Source organism: Branchiostoma belcheri, unplaced genomic scaffold, assembly GCF_001625305.1.
Source record: "Branchiostoma belcheri isolate BF01 breed outbred unplaced genomic scaffold, Haploidv18h27 scaffold154, whole genome shotgun sequence".
NCBI lineage: Eukaryota > Metazoa > Chordata > Leptocardii > Amphioxiformes > Branchiostomatidae > Branchiostoma > Branchiostoma belcheri.
Window position 1 is genome coordinate 549,472 of NW_017802980.1, and position 15,995 is coordinate 565,466.

Genomic DNA, 15,995 nt, shown 5'->3' on the forward strand with positions numbered 1-15,995 from the left:
AAAGGTTTGAACCACTCACACCCGGAAGGGCCTATTCTCTTTTTGATACCCGGTAAGTTGGTCTTAAACATGCTCAGTGTGTGACTCTTCTCAAACATGGGACCTGCGGCTTTATGTCCTATACTTGCCTTAATGGCCTACGTATACATGTCATGTAGTTGTAGGTACATAATACTTTAATTTGTTCTGTCAGTCTGTGCTTCCAACTTGTTCACTTGCTCTAGCGGGTCTCTTGGATAGGTGATCAGGCGGTACATCAGGCGATATCATCAGCAAATAAACAATTATCCTGTCATTCCAATAAACCTGTTTGCCTTTCAGGCATTGCAAGAACTGCTTATGTCACAGGTGGCACATTTCGAATATGTATATCAGAGCAGGCCATATACATGTATATCGAATATATTTATCAGAGCACTTCAGCCTTCACTTAATAGAGATGGTGGGCGATATAAACTCCCTGGCACTTTTGATCAATTGCTTACGTCACGTATCAGTAAAATCTCGTGTGAATAAGGTCACGTGTTTGTAAACTTAACTGTCGCGAGATCATGTTGTGAAGTGATTGGTCATTAATTATCCTGATGAAGGCGACAGTGGTCGCTGAAAATTTGATCCCTGTACAATTGTGTGTTGGAATAAAGTTCAACCTTTTACTATACATTTCGAATAGAACGCCATTCTAGAACCAGGAAGTTGAACGTGGATTTCACATGCAGTGTCCCCCTGGCAGATCACTGTCAGTGATGGTCACTCTGCATTCTGCTCTCAGATACCAGAATCAGCTATCTGGTACATGAGAAGATATCGTGGGACATAAAAATCCTTCTTAGCGCTTCTAACAGGTCCTTGATGTATGGAAGGACGACCAACCCCTTGGATTTTGCACCTGTTGACGGCTTGTTGTTGGGTGATCTGGGACAAGTCGCTTTGTTGATGGCCCACTGGGAATAGCCACAGGTTTTCAGTGCTTGGGTCAGGTGGGACTTCTCAGTCTCTAAGTCCTGTGGGTCTGACACTATGGTGTTAGCTCTGGGGAAGAGAGTCCTAATCACCCCTAGTCTGTGGTCAAGTGGATGGTTGGAATCAAAGTTTACATATTGATCAGTGTGTGTGGGTTTCCGGTAGAGCCTTATCCGTAGTGTCCCATCTTCCCAATATTATCACTGTAAGGGTGTCGAGAAAGGGTCAGCCTCACTGGGTCAGTCTAATGAGGAAGACCAGAGTGACTGGTCGAAAGCTCTAGGGGAGAGAATTTTTGTGTTGGTCCAAAAGTTTTAACTTCAACTACCAACTGAACACAGATGAGCTTTCATGATAGTTAAATGAAATGTGTTATTCCAGCGTACTTTGTTAGGAGGCGCGATTCCTCGATGCATGTTGGATTGTTGGGGGTGACAATGGGGTATTGGGGTACACCGTACGAGTGTACCATCCTGTACCTATACGGGTACTGGTGTTTCCCCTTAATTACCCCTCGATGGCTGCTACATGTTTCTTACATCATTTTTACCTAAATAGTATAGTTTACAATACTAGCCACTATTACCTTAGATATTATATCTAAATGTAAGGTTGCTGAGATATCAGGGTTAGTCCAGAATTAAAATGGAAGTCCCAAATTAAACTGGACTCAGGCTGTTACTTGTAGACTACTGGTCATTGTAACCACAGTCACTGCCTGAAATATCACTTTGTTACAGAAGTAGGCATTCTGGCTGTAACAGTTCTAGGTGTGTGTTCATATACATGTCTTGATACTATTTTGTCTTCTTTTGGCACTGCTAAAAGTAGTTCAAAGCCTTTTCATATTGCCGGATGTTATAGCTATGGGTTATGTAAACAAAGGAGTGCATGATACATTCTGTGCCTCACACCTATCAGTAGCAGCAGCTGCTGTACAAAGCTGCAAATGTCTTTCTTTCCATTCTGTCCTAAATAGAGGATATCTGACCTGCCATTTTGGAATGACATTCATGGAAATCTGCTTCTTTTCAGGTGAGAAAAATTTCCAGCCTGGCCAATTTCCTCGTCAATGTAATAAAAGCCTGTGGGGATGGTGGGTTGTGTAAGTTCCACCCCTTTCCACCACATACAGGCTGCAACAACTGGGCGATTGCTGAGCAAACAAATAATAGATAGAGGCTCAACAAATTTCATACAATGTCATAATCAGCAACTTTTATACATTAGGCCACACCAATTTAATTTGTTGGTTCTCGGATTCGCCTCTTCGTTTTTTTTCTGATTTGCAAAAAAAAAAAAAATTTGATTCTGGTCCTGAATCAACTGAAAAATGCTCATATTTTGCCCCCAACAGTTGAGGAAAGTCCTTTTCTTCCTAGTTGTTACAGTTTTCCCATCCATCAATGCAGTGGTTTGATTAAAAGTTCAAAATTCAATGTTTAAATTTTAACCCAGCCTTTTGTGTTGACTTCATGGCTCATTCCGTAGCATTTAAGCCTATAATAGGATGCCTAGACCTGTTTTTATTTTTATTTTTTTTCGCCCTGTCGCTTCATATTTTTTCTGAAAAAATCCGAGAACCAACAAATTAAATTGGTGTGGCCTTAAGAACATGTTTCTCACGTTTTGTATGTTTTGTTGTCTTTCAAATCTAAAAACTTTGTGTTTCATATTCCAATCATAAAATCGAGGGTAAAACAATTTAAACTATGGTCGTTTCAGAGATCACTGTCTAGTAGAAAGGGGTCCTAAGGGAAACACTAGGAAAACATATTTTTCATTTTTTTAAAGTATTGTTGTTCTTTATGATAAGAGTTGATAATAGGGACATTACCAATTGTATCTACAGTGTGCTTTTATGTTCATGTTGTTGGATGGCTACTACTGTCTGGAATACCAGGCTACTATACTGTCTGGAATACAGGGAGTTTACAAATTAAAAGACTTTACTACTGTTACAGTTCCGATAGGAGTAGCAATATCTTACATGTACATATCGGTCTGTGACACACAGGTTTCTGAGTATATACTCTTACTCTTGTCCATCTTCTCTTGGATTTTCTTGCATCAAATACGCTCATAATGGTTTTTGTGATATGTTAACATGGGGTTTGGAAGGTATGCAAGTACTTGCTGGCAGTTAAAATGAGTTTCTGTTTGGGTAGAAGAGTCTTTGACAAATGTGTGGTCTTTAGTTTCCATTGACAGGTTTCTAAAACATAGTTTAAGGTATTTCCTGGACTGAAATTGATTTAACAGACTTCTCAGCACGGGGTAAAACTACGTCTATTGTGCCTCTAAAGTCTCAAAGGGCATTTTCATACTATCATCACTTAGACAGCCAAGGATCATGTTGAAAATGAAGTTTGCAGTTCATGAGAATAGAATGCTTACCAGCATGCCATCGCAGAAGGTGTTATATATTGAGTATTAGTTGAAGTACGTGTACTGGGAACCGGTAGAGTGTGTTTCACCATGCCTTGCCCAAACCCTAAAGAACAGTATGTATGGGAGGACATCCCACCCTTTGTTGCTGTAAGTATAGTGTAAATTTACTGCCTTGGACAGAAGGGTAACATTGTTTTTGGTTTGAGCTTTCTGGAGCAGCTGTGGTGTGGGTTTGTATGTAGGTCAACGTCATAACTTATTGTGGATGGATCTTTATGATATCTGGTATGTCGGTAGCTGTTGTGAAGTTAAAGGTCGAGTTAAAAATGATCCACCTGGCTTTTTGCAGCAGTACTGCAGCTGGCTTTTTATGCATTTGTTGATTGTATGTGTTCAGCATAACTCAAGAAGCTGTGAATGGATCTTAATGATTTAATGTAATGTAAAGTTACTTGCAAATTCCTGCCCTAGGGCTTATTGCAAATAAGGCCACACCAATTTAATTTGTTGTTTCTCGGATTGTTTCAGAAAAAATGTGAAGTGACATGGCGAAAAAAAAACAAAAAAACAACAGGCCAAGGCACACCATGATAGCCGGAAATGTTACAATATGAGCCACAAAGTGAACATACCAGGCGGGTTAATAATTGAAACAATAGATTTTGAACTTTTAATGAAACAAAATTGCATTGTTATATTGAAAAACTTTAAGAAATAGGAAGAAAAGGACTTTCTTCCACCATTGGGGCCAAAATATGTCTTTCCCTTTAGCATTTTGCAGTTAATTTTTTCAAGTTTAGGCCACACCAATTTAATTTCTTGGTTAACGGATTCGCCCGCCTCATTTTTTTTATGATTTGCAAAAGAAAATAAAAATCAGAATCAAATGCAAAATGCTCATATTATGCAATGAACAGTTGAAAACAGTCCTTTTATTCCTAGTTGTCACAGTTATTCCATCTTTCAATGCAGTGGTATCAATAAAAGTTCAAAATTCATTGTTTACATTTTGAACCAGCTTGGTGTGTTGACTTCATGGCTCCTATCGTACAATTTGGGGCTATAATAGGATGCCTATGCCTGTTTTTATTTTTATTTTTTTTCGCCCGCCCGCCCGCACCATTATTTTTCTAGAAAAATCCATCAACCAAGAAATCAAATTGGTGTGGCCTTACTTTGAGTTTCCATTTGTCTCATTCTGACAATAAACAGGAGACATATATATACTATTATATAAAGTAGGTGGCATACATTCTGAATTATCTAAAGCGTCGGTCACAACCCGCCGTACATGCTTTTTGTCAGTGTACATTTTTTTGGAGGCCACATCTGCTACATTTTTCTGAAAATGTAGGGTGACCGACCGATGGAGTACGTCACTCGCACGGATGCGCAAGGTGTAAGTACGTGGTCTGCACACCATGTCTGGCCGTGAGCGGTTGCGTGCATCGTACGTTTCGCAAGTGGTAAGTGAGTTGTACGCGCTTACAACGTACGTTCTCTGTACAATAGCCACGTTATTGCGTACAGGCTGTACCTACACGTGCGACACACGTACGGTTTCCTTACTCGCACGTTATAAGTGCGTGCAGGTGCTATGAACCATCTGATTCTTCTTCCCTCCTCCTGTCGTCTTCCCCGGGCCGTTTCTTTGGGCCTTGTCTGGTTGTAGCTGCTGCAGATGCCTTCTTCTGTGCCTTCTTGCTGCGCATCTTGGAGACAGGCTGGCAGTCATCCGTCAAGTCATCTTTATATACTGTAGAAATCAGGTGCGTTTCACGTGCGTTGTACGTGAGGAGCACTTGGTACGGTGCACATGTGTTCTGCCTAGTCATTCAGGTGAATTGGGAAGTACGGAGTACATGTGTAAGCACGGAATGCGCAACCACCGTGCGCGGGACGCACGTGCTCCGTACAGCAATTGCCCATGAGAACAGTTCACGGAGTCAGTGCGTTGCAGACCCCACAGATGCACATACGGCGGGTTGTGACCGACGCTTAACTCTTCAACTAAATCATTAATAAATAAATTTTAAAAAAATGAGTGGGGCTCAAGTTACCCCTGTCGGACACCCTTATCAGTCACAAATGGCCAGATTTTGGCTCCAATTTATGCACAGTTTTGTAGGCGTTTGTGTGTTTGGTGTCTGTTTGCCATTTGTCAGATAGTGATCACGATAAGTTGAAATGGCTTTGTGACATTTGGAGGTAAATTGAAGGCATGTCATACTTAGGGTATTTGAAAGTTAGTGAACTACACTGCAGTAGCATTCCTCAGTTCTACACAGTGCCACCCCCCACCCCCACATGCATTCACCACAGAACTGAAGATGCTTACAGCATTTGACATTAAAATATCTCGACTTGGAAACCATTTATGTCTCAGTCATGTGAGGTGACCCTCGATCAAGGAGACCACCTGTCCAAGATGACCACTCTTCTCTGGTTCCCTGGGTGGCCGGCTTGGACAGGTTTAACTGTTTGTTATATCCTCAGCTGTATTGATATTGTATTACATGTAAAATAGACAGTGAGAATCCACACAATTTCTCACTGTCAATTTTCTCATGTTTGATACAATGGAAAATGAAATGAAATTTGTCTTTATTTGACGTACAACAAGTCTCATATCATATAACTTCAACTGCTGATCGAGTGGTCAGATGTATAATCCATGTGAGGGTATGCTGTTAACTCCTGTGTTGATTTGTGCTCAACCCACAATTTTTTTGATCATGAAGCCCCTTTAACATTATGCAAACTGACTTTGGTGACCGACTGAGGCACCAGCATGCGACTTGGAGGAAATATAGTATATTACATGACAAGGTTTATCTACTAAAGAGAGAGAGAGAGAGAGACTGGTTTATTTGTGCCTTACACAAAGTACACATAAAAGCCTGTAAGCAGCCATATTTGGCTGAATTGGGAAGGCTTTAAAATACAAATGCTTTAAAACACAAAATGTGCTTATAGATTAGCTATTTGTTAAAAATTCTTTACAATTGATCGATGATAAAAACCTACTCGTTACATATCTAGCTTACATTAAAATTTACCACACGTTAAAAATACAATAATGTAATATAAAAACAGTTGATTGAATGTTTCTTTCAGTTAAAATTACAGAAATAATGCAAAGTTATAATATGCAGGGTTGTATAATGTGAAATTGATGTAGTGAATCATTTTTCACCATTCAAAAGCTTAACACAGTACGGAAGAGTAGTGTTCAAGAAACGGGACGTTCTGCACCTAAACTGGCTTATGTCGAGCGAATTTCTGAGATTTCTGCCATGTACATCAACCCGGCGTGAGGGTAGCCAAGAGACAAAGTCAAACTTAACTAATGATTTATCAACCTTAATGCAGTGAGCTCTGCGTCGCTCATCTAGAGAAGTTAGGCCACACAGACAAAGTGCATTACTATAGTTGGTGTACATGCTACCCAGAATGATTTTACATGCCCTAACTTGAACTTTCTCAATCTTCCCTAATTGCTCCTTCGTCAGGCCAGGGTGCCAAACTTGGCAGCAATACTCTAGGGTTGGTCTCACAAACCCTATATACACAAGGACTAGGTCAGACATATCGAGACCATGTTTCTTTAAACATCTGAGCATGTAGAGTCTGCGGTTAGAGTCTAAAGGCCCAAATAGTAGATTTTATGTTTCATTTTAAATTTTTTTGTACCTGATTTAGATATTAAGTTAAATACCTTTTGTTTCATTACACAAAATTGCTCAAGAATCAATGAATCTGCACCTTTCTTCTGCAGCCATAGCAGATAATTGACAGCACTGACATCTAGTAAAATTGATATGAAGTGCAAGGATTACTCAAAATTGTTTTTTATGTTCGTAAATAATTTCATCAGGTTGGTAAACGACTGAATAGCAAAGTTCTTTCTATCACAACCATTTATTTTTCAAGCCGACATTTTGATGACCTTCTGTCATCTTCATGAACTATGTAACACCTTTAGTGCACTATGCACCAAATAACATCTAGTGTCAGTGCACAGTAAACCAGTCAGAATTGCCCTGATGAAGATGACAGAAGGTCATCGAAACGTCAGCTTGAAAAATAAATGGTTGTGATAGAAAGAACTTTGCTATTCTGTTTTTTATGTTGTATAGTAGACAATAAAATTTTTATGAGGTACAGATTGACATAATCAGCCAAAACTGAACAAAAATACAATACAGAGTGAACAATACTTGAACTGAGATGCAAAATAATAGATGCAAATAAATAGAGCTTGTAGATAAAAGTTACAATTTGCCAAGTTGAAGTGTATGTAAGGTGTGTATTGCAGACTAAAATGTCTTCATACTTGGCTGATTGTTATGTCCATGTAATGAGGATTCAGTCGGTTTGTTTGTTTGTTTGTGTGGCTGTAGTTATTTGAATACATTAGCATCACAGGAAGTAAGGGGGAAATAGAGTTATGGCAGATTGACAGGGAAGTTGAAATAGAGGTCACTGAGAGCAGGTGAGGTCAAAAAGTAGGTTAAAATGGTCTAGTAGGCTGGGAGGAAAATTTCCACAGAATCAGCAAGAAATTCAAATTATGAGAAATACAAGAAATTTTCTGTACAGTCTTCTATTTCAAAATGCTTGTATTGGTCCACCATCTAGTCTCATTTTTTAAAAATATGATCATAAAAGTGGCAGTTGTCTGCAAAGCTTACATGTATAATTACTAACAGAGACTATAGTCAAATAAGATTAACAGTCAGTCTGGCAGTCTTCATCTCCTTACCCTTGTAACTCTTCCCGTCCTTAACACTAGCATTGCTGGTTTATCCTAACCAGAGTGTGCTATAATACATTGTACAACCTTTTTGAAAGTATTTTGTAATACTTCAGTATGTCTTTCAGAATTTCTAAAATTCAGTCATATATCCATTCAAAGATCCCTGGTAATTATAGATCATAACTGTTACAGCAATCCCCCAACTGTCATGTCTAATGAACCTGTTACATTATTACATCACAGTTTGTTTACTGCAATGAATGCCGGGATAGTTTGTGGTCAATCAATGTTTATATTGTACAGGTATGTGTGATTGTGTAGCGTTACACATACTACTTTCGTCTACATGTCGCAACTAAATCACCCTTTACGGCATGTAACGTTAATGCTGTGTCAACTAAACTAGACCCAGCAAAAATCAAACACGCCTGACTTTGAAAACTTGAAAGTATCTTTATTCTTTAACTGACCGTTCTACAATGTTCTTTAGAACAGGTAAACAAACTGTGACGTAATAATGTAATAGGTCCATTTACAATGTATAGATATGTATAGAACTATATTGCATGACAATTGCACAAGGTACAATGTATGGCAAACTACATAAAGAGAGTAACAAACAATAAATAAATGTTGGATAAGACCTAATGTCGAATAAAACCTAACATATCTTAATTATATATTCAAACAGTAAGGGCTAGCACAAGTCTTTGATAAATTGTTACAATGAAGTGGGCTAATCACAAGTTTCGGTGTTTTTTCTAATAACAAAGCATTCCTTTATATACCTATTTTTGCGTTGTGGGAACCATGCAAAGATATAATATTATCCAAATCTGTCTACAACATCGAGACTCTTGAAATGAGTCCATTTACACGGGGAGCTTTAGGTAATTTTGCTGTGATTATCTGTGTCACACAAGCAATCCCCTTACATGATTGTGTGGTATGCTGGCAGAGAGTAGCCTAATTAAAACAGAAATTGTGGTTTTCTTGTTTTCAAGTTTAATCAAATTTTGGCCCCAACAGTTGATTTTATTTTTATATTTCAGTGCAAACCAAAGGTATAATTGAACATAATTTGTGTTATTTTTCCTTCTCGACATTTCGTTAAAAGGATTCAATCAATGCAATTTCCTCATTTTTTGTCCGAATGACTATTTTCAGACAAAATTTTCAGACAAAAAGGTACATTTTTGGCTCTGGTGCCCTAATCTTAAAACCAAATTTCATTATTAAATTATATCTAATATTATGCTGTAAAAATGTCAAAAATATACTATATGCTAATTGTATAATTGTACAGAATGTAGTAATTTTACCTTTTATCAAAATTTGGTTGGCTGCTGGGTAATAAGATGTAAATGCAGACAAGTGCAACCATAGAGACACAACCTGTCACATTGATAGATGACATGTTCAAACACTTCCAGGTATCACCTTGGTTGTAATATTCCCATGGAGCTATCCTGATATTCCCATTGATTCTGCCCATTGTTGTGGAATGTCCTATTAAATTATGCAGGAACGACCACCATGCTTCCCAACCAGTATTTCTCATTTTGCTCCTGTATTGTTGTATGTGTGTGCTCAGCAAATCAGTACTATCGGAAATCATTCTAGCATGCAGTAGAATTTGGCAATAGGGCTGAATGTCGGCACACAAAGCCATGTTAGCATACACATGGTGGGACATGAATAATCAAATTGCTGCCATATTTACCAGAGAGATCTATTAAATATACATGTGTATTAATTCTATGTATACAGGTCCATAGCTTCTTTGATCAACATATATAGAAATTTATGACAGTGGTTTTCAAAAAAATGTATGCACATGTAACATTAGTCCCAGATTTATTTATTAATCTCAAGACGACTGGGTAGCCCCATAATGGATAGAATGGTAACATACATGGGTTGTTGGAAAAAGGAGTCCAGTCCGATTGGCGGAAAAAGCAGTCCAGTCCGATTTTGGGGTGGAAAAAGCAGTCCGGTGGTTTCTACAAAATTTTACGAAAGACCATAGGCACAGTTTTTTCTTGTGTGTGTACTTCTAGTTTCTATGGGTACTTCGAGTTTCTATGAGTACTTAGAGTTTCTATGGGTACTTAGAGTTTCTATGGGAACTTAGAGTTTCTATGAGTACTTAGAGTTTGTATGGGAACTTACAGTTTGTAACTTACATATCATCGTCATCATCATGCCTCCGGATTATTACTTACATATAAGTAATAATAATTAGTCAAAAGATGAAGCGGTCAACTGACGAAATTTCCAGGGCCGATCCTGCTTGCAAGTAGCTTGATTAAATCGCTTTACGGTTGCCAGCTGCCCAACATCCAGCCGGCCCCTGCTAAAGCCGCGTATGGCAGACTTTGCATTACACCGACAAGCATGTAACTACCGGAAGTACAATTGTAAGAAAGAATCCCTTAATAATTAACTTTTGTTTATTGTGGATAGGTGACCTGTATGTATAGAAACTACTTTTCGGTGGTCCCAAGAGGTGTAAATCGGTTGTCCGCTATTCCTCACCCAAGACTGCCTGAATTATGGGTTAAGGCGGCATATAGTGAGCCACATATATGCTAATTCAAGTTCCCATACAAACTCTAAGTAGTCATAGAAACTCTAAGTACCCATAGAAACTCGAAGTACCCATAGATACTCGAAGTACTCATAGAAACTCGAAGTACCCATAGAAACTCGAAGTACACACACAAGAAAAAATTGTACCTATGGTCTTTCGTAGAATTTCGTAGAAACCACCGGACTGCTTTTTCCACCCCAAAATCGGACTGGACTGCTTTTTCCGCCAATCGGACTGGACTCCTTTTTCCACTAACCCCAACATACATGTATGTGCCACATTAACCAACCTGATTTCTTTGTTCTTGGATTTGCCTGAAGTACCCCAGAAACTGTTGTTAAAATTCATCATAAAGTGAATTGTTACAATTGAGTCCAGTTTGTTTTGACATGTCAAATTTATTGTACATGTGTAAGTTCAAGTCTGAACACAGCAAGAACATTACAAGCAATTGAGTTCTTGAAATCCCTGGAGGACCCTTCCAACAATCCCATAGTCCAGTGCACATTGTGTGTTATGTGGTGAAGGGCTTCCAAGTGCTGAAGTCCAGGAGGTCTATATGGTCCTCAGACTTTCTTATATGCTTGATATGTTTGCCTACAGACCCTACCGTTAGCGAGAAATTTGTACCCAAAGTTGACAATTGACTTGCAATGGAAAGGGAGGGTCCTTGATGGGGTTCAAGAATTTGATCACCACAAACTTCAAGCTTAAATTTGTGGTAAATTTGACAAAGCAGACCAGATTCAAGCATAACAATTCACTCTCTGGGGAATTTTGATGTTGTTTTTTTTTTCAAATTTGTTATACAGACTTTGGAAATTGCTTTATTTGTTTTTTTAGCCATTCTCAGGCAAAAAATGTACATTTTGGAATCTGCTGGCCTGGAATTAAATCCAAATGACCTGAAATTTGGTATGGGGATACCTTGAATCATGCCCATAGTATGTCATTCACTCTTTTGTCATACACTACAGTTTACTTTAAAGTTGTGTAAAATATGGCTTTTTTTGCTTTTTTTTTCAGGTAAAAAATGTATTCTTGTGCACTAATATTAAAACCAAATGACCTGGAATTTGGTACAGGGGATCCTTGGACACATGTCCACAATACATTATTCAAACTTTTGGCATACACTACTTTAAAATTGTGTAAAATGCTATTCTCAGACACAAATGTACATTTTGGACACCTGTGTCCTAAGACCCATTTGTACATAATATTTTAAAATAATACAAGCAAGATAATATTTACAATTTCTCTCTCTCTCTTTCTCTCTCTCTCTATCCATCTATCTATCTGTCTCTATCTCATACATATGCATTTCACAGTATATTATTAAGGTTTAAGGTACATTCACGAAAATGTCTCACAGCATTTGCCACTTGTAAAGCAGAGGCTGAACAGATTAATATGGATGCATTTGTTATTTTAATATGTTCTCTACACAAATGTTTTAAAAATTCATTCATCAGAACCTGACCACTCTCTGATAACTAGCGATAGAGCATATTAATGTGTGTTTGTGTGTCAGGGCCAGATGCATTACATTTTTAGATTGCATTTAGATTGAATTTTATTATACATCCGCTTATTAAGCCATCTGAATAAGCAACAAATGCATTTTTTTAGGCCACACAAATTTAATTTGTTGGATCTCGGATTCGTGTCTTCATTTTTTTTCTGATTTGCAAAAAAAAAAGATTCTGGTTCTGAATCAGCTTATATTTTGCCCCCAACCAAAGTCCTTTTCTTCCTACTTGTTACAGTTTTTCCATCTATCAATGCAGTCGTTTGATTAAAAGTTCAAAATTGAATATTAACCCTGCCTTTTGTGTTGAGTTCATGGCTCCTATCATTGCATTTGGGGCTATAAAAAGATGCCTAGACCTGTTTTCATTGTTATTTTTGTCACTTCATATTTTTTTCTGAAAAAAAATCTGAGAACCAACAAATTAAATTGGTGTGGTCTTATGTTGGCCATACATTATCCAGCATACATGTATGTTTGGTACTTCCAACTGATTATATAATATAGAGCTCCCCCAGGCTTGTGGCCTCATGTCCAAATACCCTGGTCCCTCATCATTCAATCTATATACAGAGTAGGAAATTATGGTCTGTATATGATATACAGAATACACTACAAAGATATCTTGTTAGTGTTATCATTTCATTATATAAGAAAGATATCTCATACATGACATTGTATAAATCAAAGAAAAATTTGTATTTCCAATTTGCTACATGGGTGGTCATAGGGAATCCTTTCCACAGCCCTGCCTCTCTTTCTCTCTGTGAATTGATCTCCAAGAATTTGCATATCCCTAAGGACTGATTATAGACAGGTTTATGCAGTGAAAATGTGGGAGGTTAGTCGGCAATTGTCAGCCCTCCTGTAGCACAAAACCCGGGACCCAGGGCCAGGTATTATTTGTTTCACGGCAATACAAGTTCCAATCAAGTTTCAGTTTTCTTTTGGTACGTGAAATTCTACATGGATGTCTAACCTTCATCGACAGACAAGTTTGTACTGTAGATCTTGGAATGTTCACAGTTTTTCAAGGTTTTTCACTTTTTGACTTCATACCACAAAATCACATGACATTACATATATTGTAAGTATTATGCCACAGGTTTTTTTCCACCACAAACTTCCTCTTCTCGCCTAACCCCAAATCTAGTGAATTTACAGTATACAACTGTTTCTATAGTGAGTATGGAACTGAGTGACACAGTTTGGCCATTTTTTTATATTCTACAATATAGTTTGATTGCATTTTTTCACTTACAACAATTTGTGAGAACAAGTTTTATATAGGCACTGGTAAGTCTTCTTATGACGAATACTGTAAAAAATATCTTTGTAAATTTTCTAACAGATTTAGCAGTACAGCATACAAATTACTCAGTGGAAGTCATTTCAGCACCATGGAAACTTTCCACATATTTTCAAAGGTTAGAAATCTGCATTAAATGTATAACCATGACTTAAACCATGAAATAGCTCAAAACTAGTATCTATGGAATTTCATTTAACTTTTTATGTTAACTTTGTAAATTGAGTTTGCAAATTAAGGCTCAGTTTGGTTATTGCATGTATTTTAGCATTACATTTCAATGTCCAAGAATATAATACACTGTAAGTATTTAGGGAGCTGAAAATGAAATGAAATAAAGCCTTTAGTAATGAAAATAAAGTAAAAATGAAAAAACCTTAAGAAAATGAAAAATGTGAATATGCACTAGAAATATTTTCTTCTTCTCAGAACAATAACACATGTATATCTAGTATGGATGATGAGTATTAACTGCATTTTTTATATAATGGTTGGATATTTCTTTTTTTTAAATGTAGCAATATTTCATGCAAGAAATTTTCAGATTTATAATGGTACCATAATTGTGGCCATACAATTACACTGTGTTGGTAAACATCATTACAAAGTAATGGCTGATTTACTCAAATTTGCGGTTGACTCCTTCAAACTTGATATCATATGATATCATTAGAATATCTATATTGTCTTTCTTTCTATGCATATAGAGAAATGGATGTGTGTGAGACATACATGTATGTTTGCATGTGTGTATATAAGTGTGTTATGTTAATGTATGTGTATACATAAGAGTGCAAAATGCATTTATGAAACAGTGCATTTTATTTGTGACTGTAAATTTTCTATCATTGTGTTAATGCATGACATGTCCTAAATAGGTATAACAATTTTACAAATGAATGTAAAAACCCTGCATTGTGACTAACTGTTCATGCGCTAGTACAATTTTCCTCGGGTGATATGGAATACACAGCATTCTATTCTATGTAGTTCTATGGACAAAAATGAATTGTGAACATATATGTGCTTCAATGTGATGTGGAACAATATGTTGACTTAGATACAGACTTTTCTGTGCCAGAACCATACATGTAAGCCATATGCAAAGTAACATTACCAGCTTGAGTGCACCGTTCCTTATTGATAACCTGCCAACAATCTGCAAAATGTTATTGACATCCTCAGGTGCCAAAATTGGCTTCCAAACCTTTATTTTTTGACACAGCAGCTGTGATTTATGCTACATTTACATATTGGTTAATTTGGTGCACTGTGATTGGATAGATGGTTTAGAAATCTGAACCAGGACTATGTTTTGGAGGGGCCCATGCACATTTCGTAGCTGCGGCAGGTCCGTGAGAGACATATTTAATAGATAGCTGGGAACAGCCAAAACCAAGATGGCCTCGGAAGGCGGAGGAGAAGCCAAGCCTATGGCTGAAGCAGAGGTAAACAGTCTACCCTTGTATTCCCTCTTTATCATGTGTAGACATTACAGTGGTGCATAGAGAAAATCTCCAGACATGGCATCTGACTCTTACATGTATGTGGTGGTTATATATGGTAAAGACTGTTGTTTTACATTAGAAATCTCTGCTAGTGGCTTTTCAAAGGGATTCTGCATATTCACTGGATTCCACAAGAAAGAGGGTTTCTTCTTTGTGAGGATTTCATCACAAAATCACTTAGGATTTTCCCAACATCAGATTTATTCATGTATTGTGGTGCAAGACATGGTGACAAGAATGAGTTTAGGTCATGATTTGAAAATCACAGAACAGATGTGGTGATTGGGTTTAAATAGAACATCAATAGGGCTAACAGGCCCGGCCTCCTGTGTTTTAAGGTAGACAGGTAGCAATAATTTGCATCACTGATGGCCAATTTTTTAGAGGATTTTTTTAGGAAATGTAAATGGGAGATGATTTTATCTTGAAATGCAAGTGTACTAGTCTTATGTCCTAGCATTCGTTTGAAATTGTGCATGGAGCATAAAGACTGTAACAGTTATTGTTTAGTTACAATACCTGTATAAATATACTCCATGGCATATAGGAAAGTAGAAATATGTATAGACAGGGTATTCTTTAGCATATCTTATTTTCTGCTCAGTTTGCTAAATCCCATGTTTGATGAATTGATTTACATTCAAATCTGGAATGGTCAGCACAAAATATTTGAAGTGTATTGCATCCAAGCATGAATTATGGATATAAATCACAAAATACTGTAGTCCCATTGCCAAATTATGTACTGGGAGGTATTGATTCATCAGACATCTTGTAAGTATGCTTTAAAATTCAGCACCATTCTTTCCAATATGTGAAATCATTTACATTGAATAATTTATTTCTTTATTCATGAGTACTGCTTTTCTGCAAAACTGAAGAAACCAAGAAAGAAATTATTATGATTATTTCAGTCTCCATAGAATGTTGTGAATGGGCTG

At 37.3% G+C, this 15,995-nt stretch overlaps 1 protein-coding gene across 10 annotated transcripts in view; it reads left to right on the forward strand.

The window, feature by feature from the left end:
* LOC109465611 (dipeptidyl aminopeptidase-like protein 6) overlaps positions 1-15,995 on the forward strand; it is a 198,996-nt gene that overhangs the window by 133,887 nt on the left and 49,114 nt on the right. Inside the window, exon 1 of one of the 10 annotated variants that reach the window (XM_019762965.1) lies at positions 14,911-14,994. The exons of the other annotated variants lie outside the window; for them this stretch is intronic. Coding sequence (XP_019618524.1) covers positions 14,947-14,994 — 48 coding nt within the window. The 5' untranslated portion in view covers positions 14,911-14,946. Of the gene's footprint in view, positions 1-14,910; positions 14,995-15,995 lie in introns of those variants that run through there. 10 annotated transcript variants of the gene reach the window in all.